General features: G+C 34.6%; 1 protein-coding gene across 1 annotated transcript in view; it reads right to left on the bottom strand.

The window, feature by feature from the left end:
- Positions 1–674: 674 nt before the first annotated feature.
- HEPHL1 (hephaestin like 1) overlaps positions 675–25,401 on the bottom strand; it is a 90,760-nt gene continuing 66,033 nt past the window's right edge. The window contains exons 14-20 of the mRNA XM_074216473.1: positions 19,196–19,336; positions 16,344–16,450; positions 11,983–12,205; positions 9,862–10,001; positions 6,128–6,290; positions 4,347–4,418; positions 675–4,241 (exon numbers count right to left, since the gene is read on the bottom strand). Coding sequence (XP_074072574.1) covers positions 4,042–4,241; positions 4,347–4,418; positions 6,128–6,290; positions 9,862–10,001; positions 11,983–12,205; positions 16,344–16,450; positions 19,196–19,336 — 1,046 coding nt within the window. The 3' untranslated portion in view covers positions 675–4,041. The remainder of the gene's footprint in view (positions 4,242–4,346; positions 4,419–6,127; positions 6,291–9,861; positions 10,002–11,982; positions 12,206–16,343; positions 16,451–19,195; positions 19,337–25,401) is intronic.

The following is a 25,401-nucleotide window of genomic DNA, read 5'->3' as shown; positions in this document are numbered from 1 at the left end:
TGGGTATCAAGACATACAATTAGAATGGGATAGCATTATCTTCATTGTTTATTGTTTGTTCAGTAGTGTCCAACTCTTCATGACCTGTTTAGGGTTTTCTTGGCAAAGCTACTGGAGCAGGTTTCCTTTTTATTGTCCAGTCCATTTTATAGATGAGGAAACTGAGACAAATGGAGTTATATGATTTGCCCAAGTTCACACAGATAATGTCTGAGACCAGATTTGAATCCAGGAAGATGAGTCTTCCTAACTCCAGACAGGGTATTCTATCAGCCAGACTACATAGAAGCCACATCCCCCAAAATACTAAATAAGAAAAGGAAAACTTCAAGTGCTTAGGTAGCTCATCTGTAGATAATTTAATAAGAAAACGTAGAGGAAAAACCCCATAAGAGGAGAATGCACAGTGAGCATACCCACCTTCACAAAACTGAATTCTTCAAAGCTCAAGGCAAAATATTAACAATATAAATATATATATTTTATTTTTCATCAATTACATGTTAAAATTATTTTTAACTTTTTTTAAAGTTTTGAATTGCAAATTCTATCTTTCTCTCCCCACCCCCTCCTTTTACTCCTGCCTGAGATAGCAAACAATCAATATAGGCTATACATGTGCAATCATGTAAAACATTCAATATTAATCATTTTGTATAAGAAGACAGAATAAAAGAAAGAAAGTGAAAAAATGCATGCTTCAGCTTGTATTCAAACAATTGTCAGTTCTTTCTCTGGAGGTGAATAGTACTCTTCATCATGAGTCCTTTGGGAATGTTTTGGATCAAACACAGTTCTTCATCAAACAATATTGCTGTTACTATGCACAACATTTTCCTGGTTCTGTTCACTTCTCTTTGCATTAGTTCAAGTAAGTCATTCTAGGTTTTTATGAAATCATCCTGCTTGTCATTTCTTATAGTACAATACCATTCCATCATAATCATATACCACAAATTGTTTAATCATTCTCCATTTGATAAACAATCCTTCAATTTCCAATTCTTAGCCACTAAAGGAGTTGCTATAAATATTTTTGTACAAATAGGTTCTCCCCCCACTTTTTAGAAATGGGTGTTCAAAGTTTTCTAGTACTTTAAGCATAGCTCCAAATTTCTCTTCAAAATGGTTGGATCAGTTCACAACTCTATCAATAATATATTAGTGTCCCAATATCCACCTTCAACATCCATCATTTTCCTTTTTTTTTTCCGTACCAGCCAATTTGATAGGTAAGAGGTGATACTTCAGAGTTGTTTTAATTTGCATTTCTCTAAACAATACTGACTTAGGGCATTTTTATAAGACTATGATAGCTTTGATTTCTTTGAAAACTTTTTTATATCCTGTGACTATCTATTGGGAAATGACATATTTTTATAAATTTGACTCATTTTTTTCTATATTTAAGAAATGAGGCTTTTATCAGAGATATTTGTTGCAAAAAATATTCCTCCAGTTTTCTGCTCTTCTTTTAATTTTGGTCACATTGATTTTGTTTGTACAAAACCTTTTTAATTTTAAATTAAAAAATCATCTATTTTACACTTTGTAATGTTCTCTATATTTTCTTAGATCCTAAATTCTCCCCTTATCTATAGACCTGACAAATAAACCATTTAATGTGAATCAAGTGTCCATTTTGACCTTATCTTGGTAAATGGAGAGAGATATTGATCTCTATCTAGTTTCAACCATGCATTTTTCCACCTTTAAAATACTATCAATTTAAAGAATATTTTGTTGTTAAGAAGCAATTTACATATATATGTATTAATGTATGTATCATTATCCCCATTTTGCAAGTGGGGAAAACAAAATCCATAAATAAGAAATGACTTGCCTGTGTAAATGGCTAGTAAATGGTGCATGTGATACTTAAATATTAGCCTTCTGATTAACATCAAGTCCAGTCTTCTTGCTACTATTCCACAATGCCTTTTTTGTATGGTTTTTATCTTATGCCAGAACTACCTCACATACCATACCCCAATTTTACTTTTACTGGTAGGAACACTATATTTGTACCTAGGTGATAAAGTTAAAGGAATTATGCACATTACAATCTATTAATAAATGAAACTTTATTAAATAGAGTATTAGAAAGAAATAAACTAATATTTTTCACTTATGTTCCATCAAAATTCAATTAAAAGTAAAGAAAGGATATATCAAAATAATTTGCTTATTCTAATGAATAAAAACTTAAGAAGGGTATTATACACAAAAAGTCATTTATTATTGGCATTACTATGAATTCTATTGTAGCATTCACAGAATTTTCTTGTGAACACCATGCTATCTGATTATTTATGAGAATACATTATATCATTTTTTTGCTCTTGATTAAGTGGTACTGAGATGAAGATAACTGAAGTTCCCTGATTGACATTAGATATTCATTTAGTCAAGAACAGAGCTAATAGTTGATCAGGTACTATTATGATTTTTTGTTTTATTATAACTATCTTAAATTACCCTTCTGTCTTCTTCTAATCTTAACCTCAAGATGAGAAAGAATATGCATAAAAGATCCCTCCACCAAGATTTATATTTAAGTATTCCTTAGTCACCCCCATATCTTTTTGATCTACTCTTAACTTAGATATACCGCCAGTACACTTAACTCCTTAGCAGTGAGTTTCTTGCCCTCAGTCAATAATGATTTGTTAGCCAGATGGTGAAAGAATATTGATTTTAGCTGTCTTATTGATTCCCTAGTATTAGTGAATAAGGGGAAGGGAGTGTTTAGTTAGTTAGGAAGCTGGTTAGATCTATAGAATTTCAATGCTAAAATACAAGATTGTTTAAATAAAAATTTTTAAAAAGTAAAAAAGGAATTCCTTTTGGAAGTCCATTCTTCTCCATATGCCCTTTTCCTGAATGCTTCCTTTCATCTTTTCTTTTTACCACTCTCCCAACAAAAATAGTTCCAGGTCTTAAAAAGGTATGAAAACTATATCTGTGAGAGGTCAGTCACATAAATGAATTGCATTATAGTATTTTTCATACTATATCTATTATAATAGAAGATGCAGCTTTGAAATGATCCCCTAAAATGGATGATTAGTCAGACTCAAATATTTAGTACTAAACTCCTCTTCTGGGAAGCAACCCTCCACTTATGAAATTCCCACTACTGTTTGACTTAAGTTCCCTACATTTTGCTTCACCCATATGGAGGCTAGACTCAATACCCATTATTTCACAGATTCTAAAAACCCTAGTTTTTCTATGTATAAATATGAAATTGATTTTTTAAAAAAAATACAAACTTGCCACAGAAATGTATTGTCAAAAGTGAGTTTGTAAACCTTCAAGTATCACTAAAAGTTTGCATAAAGCAAGCAGCAATGTTTTAAAAACAAACAAAACTAAACCCTGATAACCTTACTTTTGGTAACTAACCAGTGAATAGCCTGTTGCTATAACAGGAGAAAAAGAAAGATTAGAAGCACTGGCTTATTGAGCAATATTCATTATTAGTTTATATTCTGCCAGCAGATGTTAAAAAAAATCCTACAGATTCAGTAAGTAGTGACTTTCCTTGAAAACCTTATTGAACAATGTAATTATATGTGGGAAAAATCAGGGTCATCTCATTAAATTGCTACAGTGCTTCCCAGTACTTTGTAAGTGATATTAATCACACAGGAAATAAGTTTGATGGCCAGTGAGGAAAGTTTGATCTTCTAGAATAGGAAAAAACAGAAAATGGAGATATATTTCTGAATGTCCTTCAGGCATCTTCCCTTAGAGGACAGCCTTGGAGTGAACTTTCTCAACTGAGCTAATAATTTGTATGTGTATGTATGTGTGTGTGTGTTTATCCCTGAGAATTAATCATAATCCATTTCAAAAGATAAAATGAAAATTGCTTTGTTAGTTATATTTTGAGGGAATCAAAAGCCTGGTCTAGGATACAGTTTGTATTTTGTCATTGTAAACTTTGACTTATAAGATCATGCTGCACTGGTTAATCCCTCATCTAGTGATAAATCTTGACCTTTTTTTCTGTATACTAGCTAAGGAAGAAAAACTTTACAGAGCGTCAGTGGGAAGTGCACAGGTCTGAATAGCTCGATAAGCCATTCGGTTTCTCAGAGATCGGAGAATAAGGAAGAGAGCTATGACCACAAAGAAGAGGATGAGACCGATGATAAAAAGGATGACTAAAGCTGCCTTCGCCGCTCTGGGAGCCAGATTTTTGCCAAAGAAATGTATATTTTCCTTATTGATTCCTGTTAAAACAAGAAGTAGTATCAGCAACTTTTGCATTTCTCTAAAGGATTTTAAAAAAAAACAACAGCACCCATATATAGACAGATAGGAGAGGCAATAGCTACCATCAGTAGGCACAGTGGGAGGGATTGGTTCTTCTTTAGAAGAGGTCTTAGTAGAATAAGGAATCCTGTTGTCTGGAGAAATTAGATAAAGAGAATACCTCGTCAACAAGAGAACTCTAGAGAGAAATCTTTTCCATTGTTCCCAGTACTATTCTTCAGAGTCTCATCACACTTATTAGATCTAAAACCTAATCACAGAACCTTCCTGTTATTCCATCACTCAGTAGGACCTATTTTGATCTTTACTATTAAGATCCTTTAAGAAATCTATCTTCTCACTACACATATTCTTCACATCACATAAGTGATCTATGATTATACCCTTCCAGTCTTATATTATTCCCTTTCATGGTCTCTTTGTTTCAGTCAAATTGAACTACTCTTTTGGCACCTTTGACAGGAACAAAGAGACCATGAAAGGGAATAATATAAGACTGGAAGGGTATATATAAGTACATATGTGTACTTATACCCCTGTGCTCATGAAATTTACTGTGCCTTCTCATCTTTCTTTTTTTTTAAAAAAAAATCTTTCTTTTAATCTTATTTATATTCTTAACTTGACAGAAAGTTTACAGTCAATCTTGGACCATGTTGCATTACTGCATAGTTGGTAGAGGATGTTGACTCAATGTTGCATACTATTTGCTTAGATAAATGAGTTTACTTGCTATTCATTATCTGGAATGGTCCTTTGAGTAACCTGCATTTGGTGAGAAGGGATTAAGCGGATGTCTATAAGGTTGAGATTTTCTCCTTGAATTTATGATGACCAGGGAAATGATTTTTTTTATTTGGAAGCAGTTGTGTCCCTAGACCAATGTTCAGGGAGTTGAGCTGGAAACTGGGGGCATGTGGAAGAGTTGACTTCTCCTTTATTTCCCAAGAGATTTTGGTACCATAAATGTTTTTGTTTTGAAGAAATGAAGAATAATGCTACCTTTTCAATGCATACACTATCCCATCTGCATTCTCTCCATCAGTGTAGAGAGACTCATGCAAATGTTCTGGGCTTGGCTGAAAACCCAGGATGCACTAGCAAATGAGCATTTCCACAAACAAAAAAAAAAACAGAAAAATAAAATTAAATGTAAAATATTCTGAATCTCCACTATATATAACTTTCCTCTTTTCTTCTTTAATGTGTACAAACAAATGGAGAACATTGGTTCCAAAGTGGTCTCATTTGTATGTCCCTCTGAATTTCCTTCTGTTTTTTTCTGTGCCTTTTTAAAACACCACTATCATACCCTTTTCTCCCTGTACTCTTCCTCCCCTCTAACACCCCCTGCTTTGTAATTCTTCCTTTATAACAAATAACCATGGTTAAATAAGATAAATCCATATATTAGTCATCTATAGAGGAAAAATGATGAAACATATTTAATTTATATTACATTTTTATAGATAAATACACACATACATTTGGCATGTTTCATCATCTTTCCACTGGAGTCATGATGGGCCCTAACCCCTTTGACACATTGAACTACTTACCTGTCCTATAAAATCTAATTCTGATGCTGCCCTCTCCAGGAAACCCTCCCTAATAGCTACAGTGGGTTATGATTATTTTCCTTCAAATTTCACATAATCCTTTAATTTGCCTGTTTTAGTTATTGGTATTTATGTCTTACTCCCCATTAGATTGCAAATTCCATGAAAGCAAGTCTCATCAAATTTGATCTTTTAGCACCAATTATAGTAAATGTTATATGCACACAGTCCACATAAATGTTGATTGTGTATAGCATTAAATACTAATGATTTAGAATCAGCACCTAAGTTCCTGAAGACAGTATACGTTGTTTCCATGCCCGCATGGATGTGATCAGTCACATGACAATGCAAGAGCCATGTTCCTGGATGATCTGCTATCAGTTCAATGGTCTGAAAGGTCCCCGGAAAGAGATCATACACATCTTCACGAAAAGATTTATCCAACTGTAGAAACAAAATAAATCCCTGAGTTTCTTCTTGTTTGACCTCAATGAGGCTAAGGAGGAGGATGGGGGGAAGGGGCAGTATTCCATAAAGTCTCTTCACTACAAAATGTCTGCTGATTCCTCTTATTCATCCTCAGACAGAGGGTTGACACACAGCTGATGGCCATGATGGTAGTAGCCAGCACTCTGTTTCCATTAAGAGTTGTCATTTGTCCCTAGCTTTCATTCCCCTGGTTTCTAGGCCCAGAAAAACTCATCTATTTGAAATAACAGTATTCTAAAGAGTTTCTATTTAATGCCATTAAATAATTCAAAATTTTGAGATATTAAATAAGTCAATAAGGTGCTTTAAAAGTTAGGTTTTAAAGAAAACTCCCAAGTCAGGCCAAGGCTCTTCAGTGTTAGAAGGTAATTCTTAGTGCTCTCAATAAAGATGGGCTGATACCTAATGATATGATTTTTAGATGCAGCAGGACAACTCCAAGCAAGTATGTTCAAAACAATTATCTACCATGTTCTACTAGGTATCAGAAATGTCACCCACTATTCATTCTATAGATTTATTAAATTTCCTTATTTTTTATTCCCACTGTAAGTATTATAGTCTCCCAGGGCTTCCTAGACCTTAAATTTGCACTGTGCAACAGTCTAATTGGCTACAGTGTGCAGAAAAAAGTGATCCAATGAGGCTGGGCCATAGAGTATTACCATGGAGTAATATTTAAAAAATGGAAAAATAAAGAATTTTGAAATGCCAAAAAAAAAGTAGAGTTTATATCCAATCCTAGCAGTAACAGGGGACTTCTAGAGTTGATTGAGTTAGGGATTTGTGATATGGTCACCTTTGGGCTTTTGAAAAATCACATAGACAATTATATTGAGGATGGATAGTAGTGAAAAGAGACTTGACATGAAGACATCAACTTAGAAATTAGTCTAATACTCCAGACTAGAAGTGATGAGGGGGTGAAGTAGGAGGGTAGCTGTGTGAGTAAAGAGAAAAGGGCATATATGCAAGAGATGTGGAGATAGAATTAATAAGATTAGGCATTTGATTGGACACATGGAATGAGGGACTGTGAGGAGTTGAGGAAGACACCATGATTATGAACTTGGATCACATGGAGAAGTTTGGAAGAGGGACAAGTTTTTTTGGGGAAAGATAATCAGTTCTGTTTTAGGTTTGTTGAGTTTATCCCTATAATGCACGAGAGAAAACAGGTTCAATTTAATTGTGGGAGTTAAACTCATATAATTTCTGACTCCAAGTTCAGAGTTCTTTCTTCTACCATCATAGTACCATCATAATGATTTAACATAGAAATAATCTTTTGATTTCTTCATCTCTAAAGCTTTCTGGTCTAAGCAAAGCTAATGAGCTCTTCATAATTCTGTCCAAATACCTCTCTGAGTAGTTTCATTATTTTTCTTCTGAGGGTCAGGGACTTTCCACTGAAAGATATTTATAAAAAAAAAAAAAAAAAGACCTGGAGCAAGAACCAGGGCTCAAATCCTATTTCTGCCAAACATTATCTCTTATGACCTTGACTAAGTAATTTCATTTCCCCGAGCCTCAATTACACCATCCTGAAGAACAGTGTGATAATATCTTCCCTATCACTTTCACAGATTATAAAGAGCAACTAGAATAATATATATGAAAGCATTATTCATCTTTAAAACAATATATGCATTAAAAACTATTCTTTTTTGCTGGGATATATTATGTCTAATATGATAGTCTTTAAGACAGAATTAATATTTCTTGATCTATATGATTCTGATCAGAAGTTAGTCTCTTAACATTTAACTAAGGGTTATAAAATATCAGCCTACTGTATAAGGCCTCTCTCCTACATTTTTGATTATGCCCATGTCAATACTATCTGATTATCTCAATGTTAGTATCTGATCAACAAACTTTAGGATAAGAGACATCCTGGATGACCAGAGAAAAAATCTTATTGTTATTTGTAAACATTTACTCTTTAGCATAAGTGGAATTCTTGCCAATGGGAATTTTAAGTAAATATTATAAGATGTGAGAGAATATTGAAAACCATGTCATCTATGTGAAATTTTATTGGTTTTATTATTCTTTGTTCAATTTGTATAAAATGACCCCAAAAGGTTGGGTCAGTGTTGGTATTTGTAAGTATGCCATCCACCTATGGATTTTTGTAAGATCCTAGAGAATTAAATTTCATTTATAAAACTAACTTTGTTTTCCATTTTAGCCTAGGGAAAATTATGGTTAACAATGAAAAAAGCTAATGAGGTAATGTTTTTACAAGCACTGTGAAGATGTAACATATATGTGTATATATATATATATATATATATATATATATATAGGCTATGAAACACAATAAGCTAGCATTGTGTTTATATGATTATATTCTGTCATCTATGTGAATTAAGAGAAACATTGTTGTATGTAAGAGGTGGTGCAGTAAGATAGAAAAAGACTTGGGATTTTGAGTCAGAGAACCTGGATTCAAATTTCTACTTTGGAGGAGGGAGCCAAGATGGTGGCATGAGGACAGGTTTTCCCAGAAACTCTCTTCCAAAATATTTCAAAAACCTTAAAATTATGACTCTAACTAAAATTTCAAAATACAGAACCCATAGCAAGATCTGGGAGCACCAGCTCCTGGCAGCAGAAGTTGTTTCCTGACCTGCCAACCCAGGGAACACCAAATACAACTTGGAAAATCAGTGAGGAAACATCTGCCAGAGTGAGTGGGGAGCCAGCATGACCCTCAGCATAGCCCCAGAAGTTAGTATAGCCCAGATCCCAGGAAACAGAAGCAGGCCCACAGAGCCACCCAACAGTTGCTCCCAGAGCACTTAGCCCACAAAAGGTAAGGGGGGGGGGACTGTTGAGGTCTCTCCTCTATCCCTGGGCAGAGGTCTTTGGTCCTTTGTACATATTCAGACCCTGGTCATAGTCTGAGTCCCTATACTACCACAGTGGAGCAGGGACCCTCCTCACAACTCCAGGTATACTTGTGGTCATCCACAGAACAAAGCCCAGGACAGGAGAGCAGTCAGAGCCTCTTATAAGACCTAGAAGGAACTTTGTGGGGGGTGTCCCAAGAACACTCAAAAGCTCAGGAAGAACCCCAAAACAGGGCACAGGCTGGGGAAATGAGTAAACAGGAAAAAAGCAACCTGACCATAGAAAATTATTTTGGTCCCATGGAGGATCAAAACACACTCAGAAGTCCAAAGCTTCTGTATCCAAAGCCTCCAAGAAAAATAAAAATTGGGCTCAGGGTATGGCAGAGCTCAGAAAAGATTTTGAAAATCAAATTTCTAATTTGCCACTTATTATCTGATATTGGACAAGTATAATTTTCCCTCTCAGGGGACCAGGTTTCCACTTCTGTAAAATGAAAGAGTTGAGCTCACTTCTAAAGTCCCTAGTAGACTTTAAGATCTCATAAATTATAATATATCACAAACAGTATGAAATAACCTCTGTTTCATTGTAAAGTAAATTAATTCTATGCTGTGGAGTCCTCCCAGAAACATTATGCATTTGGACTCATTTGCTTTTTACTTACCTTGAAAAGAAAACTTTCTGCATGAAAATGAACAGTATGTATGTCAACTTCACTTCCTATTCCCAACAGGTACCAGTTTGTCATTGTATTTTCATTCATTATTAAACCATGGAGATTTCCAAAGATCTTTCCATTAATTGCTGGGGAGATGAATAGGCATTCATTAGTCTAAGAATATTCATTATTTAATTCATCTTTGAGCTGAGCAACAGCTTTGGGCTAAAAACATTTTCAATTGGTTTTCTAGATCTGGAATAATCTCTCCCACATTTAAATATTCCCACTTATCAAACCTCAGACATGTCCCATATATGTCACTAGTCTGAAAAAAGCATCAAACACAACTTCACATTCTGATCTATATGAATTCCTAATAAAGAATGAACAATAAAGTATTTATTAGGTGTTCAGTCATTTCTCAGTGGTGTCTGACTCTTTGTGATTCCCTTTGTTCTTGTCAAAGATACTGGAATGGTTTTGTCATTTCCATCTCTAGTTCATTTGATAGATAAGAAAACTGAGGCAAATGGTGTTTAGTGATTTGCTCAGGGTCACACAGTTAGTAAATGTTTAAGGCTAGAGTTGAACTCAGAAAGATGAGTCTCCCATACTCCATACCCATCGCTCTATCCATTGTACCACTGACCTGTTAAGTACTACTAGAGGCTGGGAATACAAATACAAAGATAGACTTTGCCCTACGAGAGTTTATATTCTAAAGGGGAGTGATGGCCACTGAGGGAGATGTTGCTTGCTAAATTAATAGAAATGGTGAATCGCATTAAAAAAGGAAACCTTTGGAAAGGTACAAACTCAAATTTTCTAACCTCAAAGGTTAGATTTCAAACCATTATACCTCTACTAGGGCCTCAAAGATAATTGACAATCCTTTCTTCATTTTTAGTTTATTAACAATTAAATTTCCCACAATATGAGTTCCAACCTTGAATACTCTCAAGTTACTAACCCCTACTCCTCCCTCTTCTGAAGGTATGTCATATGGGAAAAGGCTTACTGTGCTTGACTTTAGATTAGGCTCATTCTGCTTGACCCTAGAAAGTAAAACTGCTAACAATGGTGAAATTTACAGGAAAGCAAATATAATTTAAAATAAGGAAAAACTTCCTAATAATAAGAGCTGTCCAACAATGGAATGGGCAGCACTCTACTGTAACCCTTTAATCAGAATTTGTAGCTACTTATTGGGATGGTGTAAAGGGGATTCATACCCTAGAGAGTTTGGCATTGGATCTTCCCTTCCAACTTTCAGTTCTGTGATTTTAAATGCTGTGATAATTTCCTACTCCCTGGGAAAAAAACAAAATACAACTCCAAGGGAGACCAGACAGGAGTTGTTGCCTAAACTTAGATGAATGTGCCTTCAATTACTTTAATTTTAAAAAATATTGCATAGTCTCTATCATATGATAGTAATGTGTTGGCATTCAGAATTAGAATACTATAGTTAGATCAGTACCTCAGTGATTTGATTCTGCCAATACACCAAAGACTAACCAAGGTGTTATGTTGAAAGAAGAATGGAGACCTTTCTTTCTTTTATTTCTTTCTTTCTTTTTTTGTGAGCAATGGGCCCTAAGTGATTTGCCCAAGGTCACACAGTTAGTGAGTATCAAGTTCTGAGATCAAATTTGGTCTCAGGTTCTCCTGAATATAGGGCTGGTGCTCCATCAACTGAACCACCTAGCTGACCCTGAGACCTTTGTTTAGATTTTCTTTTGGAAAGAGAGGTGGGGCAAGATAAGGAAGACAGTCACAGAATCTCACAGTAGGAAGGGACTTTGGACATCTTATCCTATTTAAAAACACCCTCTATAACCTAACCAACAAATAGTTATCTAAAAAATTACTCTGGGAAGATGTTGAGTGAGGGAGAAAATATTATTTCTTAAAATAGCCCATTCCATTTAATGGACTCCTTGCTTCTTCTATCCATGATTATAAGTCTAAATCTATTTCTCTTCCACATTCACTCACTGTACCTAATTCTGTGTCCTGGGATCACACTGAAGGAAAACTAGGGACTTTTCAGTAGTTAGAAAAATTCCAATGTCATATTTTTAAATCTGATCTTTTAATGTCCTTGACCCAACCCTTACATACCATGCATTCTGTTGCTCTCCACAAAATCATCTGTGTGCTTAAATTTTCGGGGATCCTTATTGAGATACTTTTTGATATTTTCATCCAGATACCAGGATTCATTTTCATTAAACACCAAAAACAGCAGGGCAAATTCATAGTCAATATCACTTCTTAGTCCTTTTTCATTCAGCACTCCTTCTCTACAAGTTATCAAAGGGCCCATCAAACCACTGTATGTGTCCTGGAAGGAAAAGAGGCAATAGTTAAAGACATATTTTAAGTACCATTTAGCTCTTTAAGAATTTAAGTTAAAGACTGGAAAATACATTAAGAAAAATTTTGATTTTTTTTGAGATTGATATGTTAATAAGCTATCTCTCATAAACCTAGCACTGAAATAGAATTAGTGCAGAAATTATGTTTCAAATTGTATCCCTGATTATATCTAACACACATCTGTTAAATTAACTTGCCTCGGATCTCAGAAGGCAGAGTTACATAATTTAAATTTATCATTTTCATAAGCTCTTATAGAGCTGAACTTCAGTTTTATCTATAGAGACTATATTTATAATACTAGCAATCTATTATCTGAAATGAAAATTGAGATAAATCTTAATTTCAACTGACAATTTCAACTTAATTTCAAGTTAACATTTTAAAATTCACAGAGAAGTTAATAAATATCTCATTTGAACCTGAGACTTTAGGTTGAACTTGGCCATAGCTTGTGGTTATCTTATTTTATTACCTCAAAAGACCCATGATTTCATCAATTCAAGTAGTCTCTTCACACTGACACAGATGGCTATTCCTCTGTGAGTTACAATGACCAAAGAATTCATCACCAGGATTCTGATGGTAAGCTTCTCTGAACTTGGCTAACTATAGGATGTCAGACCTTGCCTATTTGCAAGGTCTAAACTTGAACCTTTTCAAGAGTGGCAGATGCTACTGGAGTTTGGACTCTGAAAACAGCAAAGTACAGTAGAAAGTACACTGATTCAAGAAGTGGACATCCTAGGGTTGATTCCCCCTCTGCTGACTGCTAGTGTGTACCCTTTATTCAGGTCTTAGCATCTTCATCTGTAATACAAAATGGTTAGATGGCTTCTGAGTATCCTCCCAGCAGGCAGGGAGAAAAAGAAATCTGTGATCCTTTGAGAAATCTATGTTACAATAAGTCATAAGTGGAAGAATGAAACATGAACCCAATATGACCTCATAGTCTTAACATTTATGAGATCACAACAATATATCTTCAGATATATTAATTTGTGTGTGAGTGTGGGTCTTAGAATCAGGAAGATCTGAATTTTAATTCTGCTTTAGATGCTTACTAGCTAGGTGAACTCTCTAAACCTTGGTTTCCTCATCTATAAAATGGGGACAAAATAAAAGCAGCCATCTCACATAGTGATTGTGGGGATCAAATGAGATATTTTTAATTTCTCTGTGCAATTTAAAATACCATCAAACAGCTAGGTGACACAGAGAATAGAGCACCGGCCCTGGAATGAGGAGGACCTGAGTTCAAATTTGACCTCAAACACTTAATAATTACATAGCTAAGTAATCTTGGGTGTTGCCTTAAAAAAATAAAATAAAATGCCATCTAAATATTGCATAGTAGTAGTAGTAGTAGTAGTAGTAATAATAGTAGCAGCAGCAGCAGCAGCAGCAATAGTACTGGTAGTAGGAGTAATAATGGTAGTAATAGTACTGGTAGTAGTGGCAGCGGTTTAGCAGTAACAGTAGTGGTACTGGTAGTACTGCCTTTGCTGCATTCACTTCCTCGGCAGTCTTGTATTTGCATGCTTTAGATCTTCCCCTATTAGTATGTAAGGTTCTTAAGAATGAACCAACTTGTTTTCCTTCATTTGTATTCTCACTGCTTAGCCCAGTACAGTTTAAAAAAAGATATTAATAAGCTGGAGAAAGGTAGAAAGAAGGTTAAGGATTTTGAGTTCATGTTATAAGAGGATTACCCAAAGGATCTAGAGAGGTTTAGGCTATGAGACAAGACTAATAAGGATATGATAAGTATCTTCAAATATTTGAAAAAATATTATATGGAGGAGAGATTATACATGTTCTATTTGGCCCCACATTACAGAACCAGAAGTGGACAGAATTTGGGTTTGCTGCCAGGAAATCTTTCCTATTCAATAGTTCATCCAGAAGTAGAATGATGTGTTATGAGAGGTTCTCCTTGGACATCTTCAAGCAAAGGTTTAAATGACTACTTTGGCTATGTTATTAGGGATTTTTTTTTCACTTAAGGTTTAGACAAGGTATTTATTGAGATATGTTCTAGTTCTCAAATTTTGTGATATTGGAGTGACCATGGACATGCTATCTACTCTTTAAAACCTCTGAACATCAGAGATCAGGTTGAACCTGGAGTCAGGAAAATAGGAGTTCTAAAACTGGCTCATATATTCACTAGATTTTGAACAAGTCATTTAACTTTTCAGTCATAGTTTTCCCATCTGTAAATTAGAATTATAATAATGCATATCTCAAAGGCTTGTTGAGAAAAGTAAATGAGATATATGGTGCTTTTCAAACCACAAATTGTTAGCTATTTATATCTGAAAATTGAGGGAGTCGGACTTTGTTGATTCTTTGATGGAAAGTCCCTTCCAGCTCCATATCTATGATGCTATGGACTGGCAAGGAATAGTCCCAGGAATAGTCTTTGAAAATGCAGGGTCATCTCCATTCTAGAGTGAGACATATAAGTAGGGATATATCAAAAGAAAAGAGGATTAACAATTATTTGTTAGCCAAAAACTACTGGAAACACAACTCAAAAGCATATATGCTGCCAACAATGAGGTAAGGGGGTCATTTCTGTAGAGGAAGAGCAGCAGATCTTCTAAAAATGAATATATTTTCAATAATAGTTTAACAAAATTAGCACGGATTAAAATAGCACCTTGAAATCACAATTAAAAGCTATAAACAATTATATAACAGATTTCTTCACCTCTCTGATATTAGGAGAAATAGATAGCAAATCATCTTTATGGTTTCATCTCATATCCAGCAAACTATGTCAAAGATGTCAAAATACAGAAAACAGTCAATATTGGATAGGTTGTGGAATGATAGACACATTAATACACTGTTGGAAGAGCTGTAAATTGATCCAACCCTTCTAGAAAGTCATTTAAAACAATACATAAAAAGTGACTAAATTTTTCATACCTTTTGAGATCCTACAGTAAGATATATACCCTAAGAAGATCAATGACAAAAACAAATATTTATAATAGCATTGATATATATATATACTATTATATTAATATATGTCCATATATTAGAGAATGGTTTAAGAAAGTATAGTAAATGAATGGAATGGAATGGAATAAGTACAGAGAAGCATGAGAAGACACAGGAATGAGTGAAAAGAAAAGTAAACAAAATCAGGGATAATGATGTTTGTCCTTTGTTCTTGAAGGGGACCATTACATCAGGGAGGTAACGCCATGGCAAGCACATAAATTGGATTTGAGTGAGGAGGTACTGTGCTAAGTCACAAATCTCACTTTTTCCTCCAGAGCCATCTGGATCCAATGGTCATATAATCAGATGACTGGAGATGGCCCTGGTTGTGAAGCAATCAGGGTTAAGTGTCTTGCCCAAGATCACACAGCTAGTAAGTGTCAAGTGTCTGAGACTGGATTCAAACTCCCATCTTCCTGACTTCAAGATCAGTGCCCTATCCACTGTGCCACCCAGCAGCCCCAAACAAAATCAGGGAAACAATGTACAGAATGATTATAACATAAATGGAAGAACAATAGCAAAAAAAATTCAGAACTGAAAAATTTGAAATTATAATGGCCAAGAAGAGATATTAGACTATACTCCCTCTTTCTTTGAAGAACTGGGGAAAATGAAGTCAATGAGTGCGCAATACCATATTTACTTGGTCCTAGAACCGAACAGTATTTTTCCCTTCATTTAAATTGTTTTAATATAAAGGATGACTTTCTGGGAGAAAGAGGCTCAAGCACATAAAGGAAAATGAAGGTGATGATGATATCAATAAAAATATAAATAAATTAAAATGGCAATGACTGATATCTGGATGACAGTTTTTGTGGGTGAATTTCTCTGAGTTGAACAATGATCAACTGGACACATCCCACTATAAACTTGACCAGCAGCATTTACCAATCACTTAGATACCAAAAAATTTCAGCAACTTTATATTTATTTCACTTTCTCTCTAAATAATATTCAATACTTACTCTAAGAAGCCCTATGCTTGATAGTTAAGGCACTAGTTTGACATACTCCTTTACCCTTGTACTTGTTACTATATGAAGGATCAAATTAATTTTTTATATTATTGCTATGTATGTTACCTTCATAAAATTTGCTGTTGAATAGTAGACCCATGGGATACAATTCGGGTCAGAGGGCCCTGGCCCTGACCTTTTAGGGATATTCCATTGGTATGTTTTTACTTCTCCTGAAACAAATAAACAAATACAAATAAATAGAAAATTGTTCATATTAACCTTGGTCAAGGTCACTTACCTGAAAGAGCAAATATGTAATTGTACATATTGGTCTTCTATATGATCATGCCTTTTTTATTTTTTTTATTTTTTAGTTTTTTAGTTTTTGCAAGGCAGTGGGATTAAATGGCTTTCCCAAGGCCACACAGCTAGGTAATTATTAAGTGTCTGAGGCTGGATTTGAACTCAGGTACTCCTGACTCCAGGGCCAGTGCTCTACCCACTGCACCACCCAGCCCCCCCATGCCTTTTAATTATAAGTGATGTTTCCAGGTCCCGATTTACCACATTTTGATTCTTTACTTTGTGAGTCTTCATGGCAATGTTTCAATCTCAGTCAGATTCTCCCTCTACAATCACAGTTATGGAACATTCTCCCCTTTGCCCCCCAAAATATTTTTAAGGAAAAACATTGCTAAATGACTGTCATTGACTATCATAAGAAAGACATTGATATGACTGTCAAATGATATATTCTCAGGGAATCCAAGCTTGTCTTATTAATTAGGATAGATTACATATTATTAGAAAGGTAAATATGCCACAAATACATGTTTTAAAGTCAAAAGATTCTTTTGAAATCTTTTGTTTTATATTATTGACATGTCTGGTCAATTAGTGGTGAGAGAAATTATTGTAGTGAATTAATAATTAAAATTAAAGTTTCCCCTTCTATTTCCTCATTCAAAAATAGTCTCTGATTGATGTTTGTCCTTTATTCTCAAAGAAGATCAGGACACAAGAGAGATGATGCCATGACAAACAAGTGAATTGGATTTGAATGAGAGAGTACTGTGCTAAGTCACTGGCATCATGCTGTCTCTTTGTTAACTGCATAATGACTTCTGTTTTCTTGAAAAACCTGCAACGATTTTGATGAATAACTGGGAGAGGAGAGTAGCAAATTGTAGAAATTAATTCCTCACCTCTGAATTTAGTCTTGTCATCATTCTTCTCCACTCCAATTTTTCTTATCTGACTCCATACCTCCACTTCCCTATTATTACAATTTCTAGATCAATCTTTTGATCCCCTTCCATCTTTTGACTCCCAAACCTTGCAGTTTATCCTTGAGTCAAAGTTACATTGATGAACCCTTTGAGAAAGACTGTTTCTTATAAATTCCTCCAGCATAACTATGAGAGAGGAATTAGCCACACAAAATGATGCACTAGACAAGTCTATATACATAGGGAGACCTTCTCCTTATTCCACCATTTCATCCAAATATTCCAGAATCTTACCCAGTCCATTTCTAATACAGTCACTTAAGGGAAAGTGAGATAATCTAAAACAGACCTGTCAAACATGTGTTTCACACATGTATGGCCCACAAAATCCTATGTATGCCCAAATAAGATTAAAATATAATTAGGAGGGAGCAGTTAGGTGGCACAGTGAATACAGCACCAGCCCTGGAGTTGGGAGGACCTGAGTTCAGATCTGCCCTCAGACACTTAATAATTGCCTAGCTGTGTGACCTTGGACAAGTCACTTTTAACCCCATTGCCTTAAATAAATAAAATTCATATATATACAGATATCTATAACTATCTATCTATATATAGAGAGAGATATATGTAATTAAGAAAGATTTAGCAAAATAAATAAAAATACAATACAATTTAGATGTTAATTTAAGGTTTTTCTAAATCAATGTGCAGTCCATAGGGATCCTTGTATATGGTTTAGTGGCCCCATTTCTGTTTGAGCCTGAATCCAATGATCTAAGTCATTGATAACACACACACACACACACACACACACACACACACACACACACACAATACATAGATAAGAGTCAAGAATGAGTTGTTGCCTACTCCTACATTTACTCTCCTGATGCCCTTATGAAATACAATTGTTTACTTTGTCTACCACTACACTATAATTCTCTATACCCTTCCTACATTCTAAATAAATCTTCATCCTTTCAACACCTTCCTCCACCATGGAGAGGCAATATAATGGTAACTGGAAAAACATGAAAGCTAGAAGGGAAAAACCTCTTCATTATGCTACTGATTATCTGTGTGACCAATCTTGCATAAATCACTTAACCTACATGGGCCTCTGTTTCATTCTGCTAGTTATTGTCTGTGTGACTGACCTCGAGCAAATCACTTAATCTTCATGGGCCTCTGTTTCATCTTATGTAAACTGAGAAGTTTGGATTCCTTGCACTCTAGCTCTATCGATCTTTGGTCTTATGATTCTATGATCATAAGCACATTTTCCTGTTCTTCTCCTGCAGTCAATTTACTAGGCCTTTCTGGTTCTCATTTTCCTCATCTGTAAAATGGGGAGGAAGATATTTCTTAGGTGATCTCCTTCTTGATCTAGACTATAAAGATGATGCAATCAAGGGTTCTCCAGCTTCTCCAGCCCTCCCTCATCTCCCTCTTTTATCTTCTCCATCACTTCAGAATTCCTTCAGTAGCATAAGCTTTAGTGTATGATTATGCTGCCTTGAATGGTTATTTGAATGTTTCCTGGGTGTTTTCTGTCATTCTCCAACCAAATTGTCAATTCTTGATGATCACATAGGAAGAAGGCAATAAGCAGTATTTGCTTATTGATTGATTCATTATCTATTTTATATTTTAGAGCAATTATGAGCTCTTAGGTGATATACAAGAAACTGCTAGGCCTGTCATTTGCTCTAGGCTGTCATTAGAATTGAGATACCCCCTTACCTGGCATTGTGATCGGCACTGCAAATCTTTCCTCACCAGTCACATCTTCTACACCATGTGCTGATATGGAGTAGGGTCTGTCAGCTTTGTTCTTAAAAATAATGAGGATTGTATCACCCACCTCTGCACGAATCAATGGGCCTAAGATAAAACAATAGAACTATGAAGATTACCATTGCTCTTCTCAATATTCACACAGCATTTAGGAAAAGTTTAAGAAAACAACATTGGAAACAAAGTCATAGAACCACTAACCCTAGATTCATTCTCTGAAACTTGCATTGCTTACAAATGAATTTCAACAACACTACTCAGATGGAATGGATTTTATCTCTTCCCATTAATGAGATGAGGCCTAGTGCCAACTGTCTAACTTCTTGGTGCTGTAGTCTCCATCTCTAAAAGGTACCCACTCTGCCTAGCTCACAAACTTGTTGTAAAGATCCAGTAATCTGTGTGAAAATTCTTTGGAAAAATAAAAGTCTGATTCAAATGAAAAGCAGTGTAGTACAAGGAAAATATAGATTTAGAGTTAGAGGGCCTTGGTTCAAATTCAAGTTCTGCTACTTGTTACAGATGCAATAATAGACAGAGGTCTTACCTCTCTGGGCCTCAGGATCCTTGAGTGGGGATTTAACTAGATGATCCAGCTCTAAGTCTAAATTCTCAAATTTGAATATCTGTTATCAAATTCATCAATCAAGTTTTCTCCAACAATGCAAAAGCCATCCTGGGTATGTCTGCCCATTCTGTGAGTACCTCACTCATACTATCTCAAAGGCTCAACTCACAGAGCTCACTCAATATACTGGAGATTTTTTCTGATATCTTGAGGATACTAGTGGAGCCTGACCAGATATCTGTCTGTCATCCCTTGTTCATTCTGTATGATCAATTCAACTTTTCCTCCTATAATTCTAGTTGTGTGACTCTGAGCAAGTCAATTAACTTCTGTTTGCCTCCTCAGCTGAAAAATGGACATAATAATTGCAGGTTGTGGTAAAGATCAAATAAGATAATAAATGTGAAGCTCTTAGTATAATGTTTAGTACACAGTAGCATTTAAATGTCAACTGCTATGTTGTTGCTATATTTGTTCCATGATGATATCCTTTCATCTTTGGACCTTCTTTAATAGTCATATTTGTGGTCTTGCTCCTTGCTATATTGATTCCATTGCATTTTGCATAATACTTATCTTTAGTTCTTCAGGAACAGGGCTCTTCCAGGTCTTGTTTGACATATAGTTCCTCTCACAAAATGTTTCCATTGAAAAATTGGATCACTGCTTTCTTTGGAAAGCTTGAGATCAACAAATGAGTTTTGCAATTTCCAGAAAGTAATAGATGAAAACTGTCTGTCATTTATATTTCAACTTACTACAACTCAAATGACACCCTATAGGCTTATTTAAAACTCATTCTGTGTGTGTGTGTGTGTGGGTGTGTATATGTGTATATATGTGTGTGTGTATACACATATACACATATGCACTCTAAGTATATGGGGAGAGAGAAAGAGTTGGAAAACCCATATAATAGGGTATCAACTGACTGCATATTAAGATATGAACAATCAATATTTTTCATCCACTTAGTCTTTCTTATGTGAATGGATGGACAAAAATCCTTTAAGTAATTACAGATCTCTTCCAGGAGGCACTTTGGGATTAAAGCAATCATGACAAAGTTACCTTCAAACAAGAACATCTGGAGGACCTCAGCATTTATTAGAAATAGCTCTTGGACTCTTTTAGTAAATATATATATATATATATATATATATGGTATATATGTATTTATATACATATCTATCTGCACAAATATACATGTATATATCTATGCATATATATGTTTGTTTTATCAATTTGTACTAACATGGTTTGAGATTTTTTAATTCACTTTTACTATCTTCTCCTGTAGATAATTTTCATTCTACTAAATTAGAAAATAATTAAATCTTGTTCTGTGATCCTAATGAAGGCCTCTATTTTGTTTTGCTGTTTTCCAATTTTTAACATATCTTGATAAAACAATAGTACATATACTTCTAATTATTCTGTTTTAAAATAATTAAGCAACTAAACAAACTATTAATATGCTATACACTAAGTAAAGCATGCAAATAGTCATTAATGGCAGACAAGCATAGATGATAGTGTCAACCAACAGAACTACACACACATATTGGTGTGCGATGGTTACATGGAAGCTTTCAACATAGCACTTAGATTTCAGAATGAGAGGAGGGAAGCAAAAAAGGCAGAAAACATTTGTTAAGTACCTACTGTGCTGATCACTGTTGTTATTGTTATTTCATTTAATCCTCATCACAATCCTGGGAGGTAGATGCCCATTAATATCCTTAGTTTACGTTTCTGGAAACTAAGGCAGACAGAGTTTAAGTGACTTGCCCAGGGTCACACAACTGGTAAGTGTCTGAGGCCATATTGAATTTCTGATTCCAGGCCTGGAGCTCTCTATCCATTGCTACGTAGGTGCCCACATCTCATCATGAAGTAATAATCAAAGTCCTAATTGAAATGTCATTAGAATTTCCACATCTTCCAGTGAGGAAATAAATTTAAAGTCAGAACTAAAGAATCATTTTATAATCTTAGTTAGGTTGTTCCTGGTCACAACTTGTGATTGTAAACCATTGTTTTTATTATTTTGAGGGAGATGAGTCCCCAAAATGAAGGCAATTGAATTGGAAGCACAATTTGGAAACACTAATTTGGACCCATAGCATTCTTAGGCCTAAAGCTAGATGGTACTATGGATAGAACTGGGTATGGAGTCAGAAAGACCTGAGTGTCCTCTAGCCTCTGAACCTTACTAGCTATGTGATCTTAAGCAAGTCATTTAACTTCTATCTCAGTTTCTCAGTTGTAAAATGAGTATAAAAATATTGTCAACCTTGAGGGTAGCTAGGTGGTACAATGAATAGAATACTGGCCCTGTAGTCAGGAGGACCTGAATTAAAATCCAGCCTGAGACACTTAATAATTATCTAGCTGTGTGACCCTGGGCAAGTCACTTAACTCTATTACCTTGCCCCCCCCCAAAAAAATCCAAAAATGTTATCAACTTCTTACAGTTGTTGGAAGGATCAATGAGCTAATATTTGTAAAGTGATTATGATACAGGAGTTGCTTAATAAATTTATCACCTGGTTTTTGTGCCTTTCTGTATTTATAGATCCTCTTTTGACACCTAATTCTCACATGTATAAATACTACTTATATAGTTGAAAGAATTAGAGATACTGGAGTTAGAGATACCTGGGTTCAAATTCTCTTCTGATCTTTACTCAATATATGACCAAGAACTGGTTATCAAATCTCCCTGACCTTCCATTTTGTCACCTAGAAAATGGGGACATTAATAATCTTTAATAATTACCTCATATGTCTAGTGCAAAGTTCAAAAGAAATAATATATGGACAATACTTTGCAAACCTTAAAATATTATATAAATGTCAGCAATTGTTTATAACTGTAGCTTGGAGCATTTTTGTCAGCAAGGTCACTGAACTGCCACAGAAATAAACTTTTTCCACTATTGTAAATGAGTTTTGAAGAAAATTAATTCCATATTAATTTGTCTCTGAAAAGCATCTATATTCATCATAAAGTTGTCCATTTCAATATTTGATATTGTTAAAAGAAAATTTAGATATCTTATAACCATAGATGCATACACACATATATGTGTATATATATATATCTTTGTGTGTATATATATATTACATACACATACACATACAAAACATATAAATACAAACCACATCACGATTTAGAATTGTAAACTCTTATATGCATAGCTTCATTGGACAAGTGTAAAATACCCAGGATCATGAAGGTTTGCTTACTTTTCAAGAGTGTAGATTTGCTGAAAGTTTATCTATTCAACACTTTGTGTCAACTTTAGAAGTGATACTCTTGCCTTTAGTGTTTGAAAATGAATAACAGTAAGTCATCTCACTCATACTATTTAAATTTACTCCTCATTTCTTCAAGCCCATCATAAATGCTACCTCCCTGAAAAGTACCCTTTGATCTACCCTATCAGTTTGTAATAACCTTTCCTCTTAGACCTTATAATAACATTAGTGTGTAACCTTGTATATTATTGCTGTATTGATATCTTATCATCTCCATAAGGGTAGAGGTTGATGTCTTATCTAAACATTTATGATGCCTACATTATGAGCTATGCCATTTTAAGTACTAAGATTTTAAGTCAAATTCTAATTCACTGGTGGTACAATAATAAACTGATCTAATCATTTTGGAAAACAATTTAAAATTATGTCCAGAAAGTTATAAAACTGTATATACTCTTTGACACAACAATATCATTACTAGGTCTGTTTTCAAAGGTGACCAAAGAAAAAGGAAAAGAACCTATATGTTCTAAAATATTTGTAGCAGCTCTGTATGGGAAGAAATTAAAAACTAAGGGGAAGTCTATCAACTGGGTAATGACTGAATAAGTTGTGGTATGTGATTGATGCAAAAAGGTAAGAAAGAAAGAAAGAAAGAAAGAAAGAAAGAAAGAAAGAAAGAAAGAAAGAAAGAAAGAAAGAAAGAAAGAAAGAGAGAAAGAAAGAAAGAAAGAAAGAAAGAAAGAAAGAAAGAAAGAAGAAAGAAAAAGAGAGAGAGAGAAAGGAGAAAGATAAAAAAAGACAGAAAATAGAAAGAAAAAAGGAGGAAAGACAGAAAGAAAAGAGAGAGAGAGAGAGAGAGAGAGAGAGAGAGAGAGAGAGAGAGAAGGAAGGAGAGAAAGAAAGAGAGGAAAGAAGGAAGGAGGGGTTGCTAGGTGGCACAGTGGATAAAGCACTGGCCCTGGAGTCAGGAGTACCTGGGTTCAAAGTGGCCTTGGGCAAGCCACTTAACCCCATCTGCCTTGCAAAAACCTAAAAAAAAAGATAAAGGAAAAAAAAGGAAGGAAGGAAGGAGAGAGGAAGAGGGAAAGGAAAGAAAGAAAAGAAAGAAGGAAGACTAAGTCCTAATATGCTAGCAAGATGGAAATTATTACTTGTATATAGCTATTAACAGTGATAATACAAAAAAACTGTTGCATGAATACATTCTTACAAGATTGCTTGGTCCAACCATGGAAGGATACTATGTAATATCTAAGACTATTATATTTATATAACCTATTGGACTGGTTATTAAATATTACTGAAATATACTTTCAAAATTTAATATCCCCCAGGAAAGTCAAGCAGCTAATCTTAGATATTCCAAAGTTCATCAAATTAAGTGACCTTTCTTCAGGTTCTCTGCTTATCATCTAGTTTTACTGATTTCAGATTAAATAAATTTAGGGTGGAGAAATGGGAAACAATTAGCTAAACAACTCAGATGTTTCCAGGAGGTTTGAGAGTACAAAATTCTACCTTACCAGACTTTGACACTTCACCCTACTCTCCATAGATATTAATCTTTCTTCCTGTTTACTTCTGCAAAAACTACTATTACAGCTATTATCAGATGAGATCCTTTTAGCAATTTAGGGATATTGTGCATGATTTTGATTTCCCTCCTTTGTAATTAGTGTTGTTGTTGTAAAGAAAAATAATCATTCTTCTCTTGTTCATTCTTCATCTTTATGGAGATAGAAATGGTCTGGGAACAAGCTGCTATCCTAATCTTATTCTCATATATTCAATGTCTACAAGGTAAATAAATAAATAATACTACTTATTCTATTGTATTACTGTTGTTGGTGAAGATAAAAATAATGATGCAATATCAATTCACATTTATATAGCATCTTAAGGTTACACATTACTTTCCTTGCAGAAGTCCTGTGTGGAGATGTAATGCAAGATGACTGTGCCTATTTTTATAGATGAGAAAACAGTGGTTTATGGAAGTTCAGTGCTATAGTAGGGTCAGGTTTGTAGAGGGGCTATATAACTTTGGAAAATCTGTTTTATGGTCATTAATATCATTAGAATTAGTTTGCAAATAAAGTCTTATGCATCTGTGCTACATCTGGCACTAAGCAAATAATTCCTTTCATTTGTCCATTATTTCATAGAAATAGGGCACCAATTTATCCTTTAATAAAAAGAATCACAGAATACCAGAGCTGGAAGGGATCTACCATGGAGTTATAAAACTGCATTTCACCAAGTACTTTCTCAATGGGAAGTTATTAAGATACTCTATTGTCAGTGAAAGTTTTCC

The sequence above is a fragment of the Macrotis lagotis genome, chromosome 1, assembly GCF_037893015.1.
Source record: "Macrotis lagotis isolate mMagLag1 chromosome 1, bilby.v1.9.chrom.fasta, whole genome shotgun sequence".
Lineage (NCBI taxonomy): Eukaryota > Metazoa > Chordata > Mammalia > Peramelemorphia > Peramelidae > Macrotis > Macrotis lagotis.
This window is presented reverse-complemented; position numbering and strand designations above follow the sequence as displayed.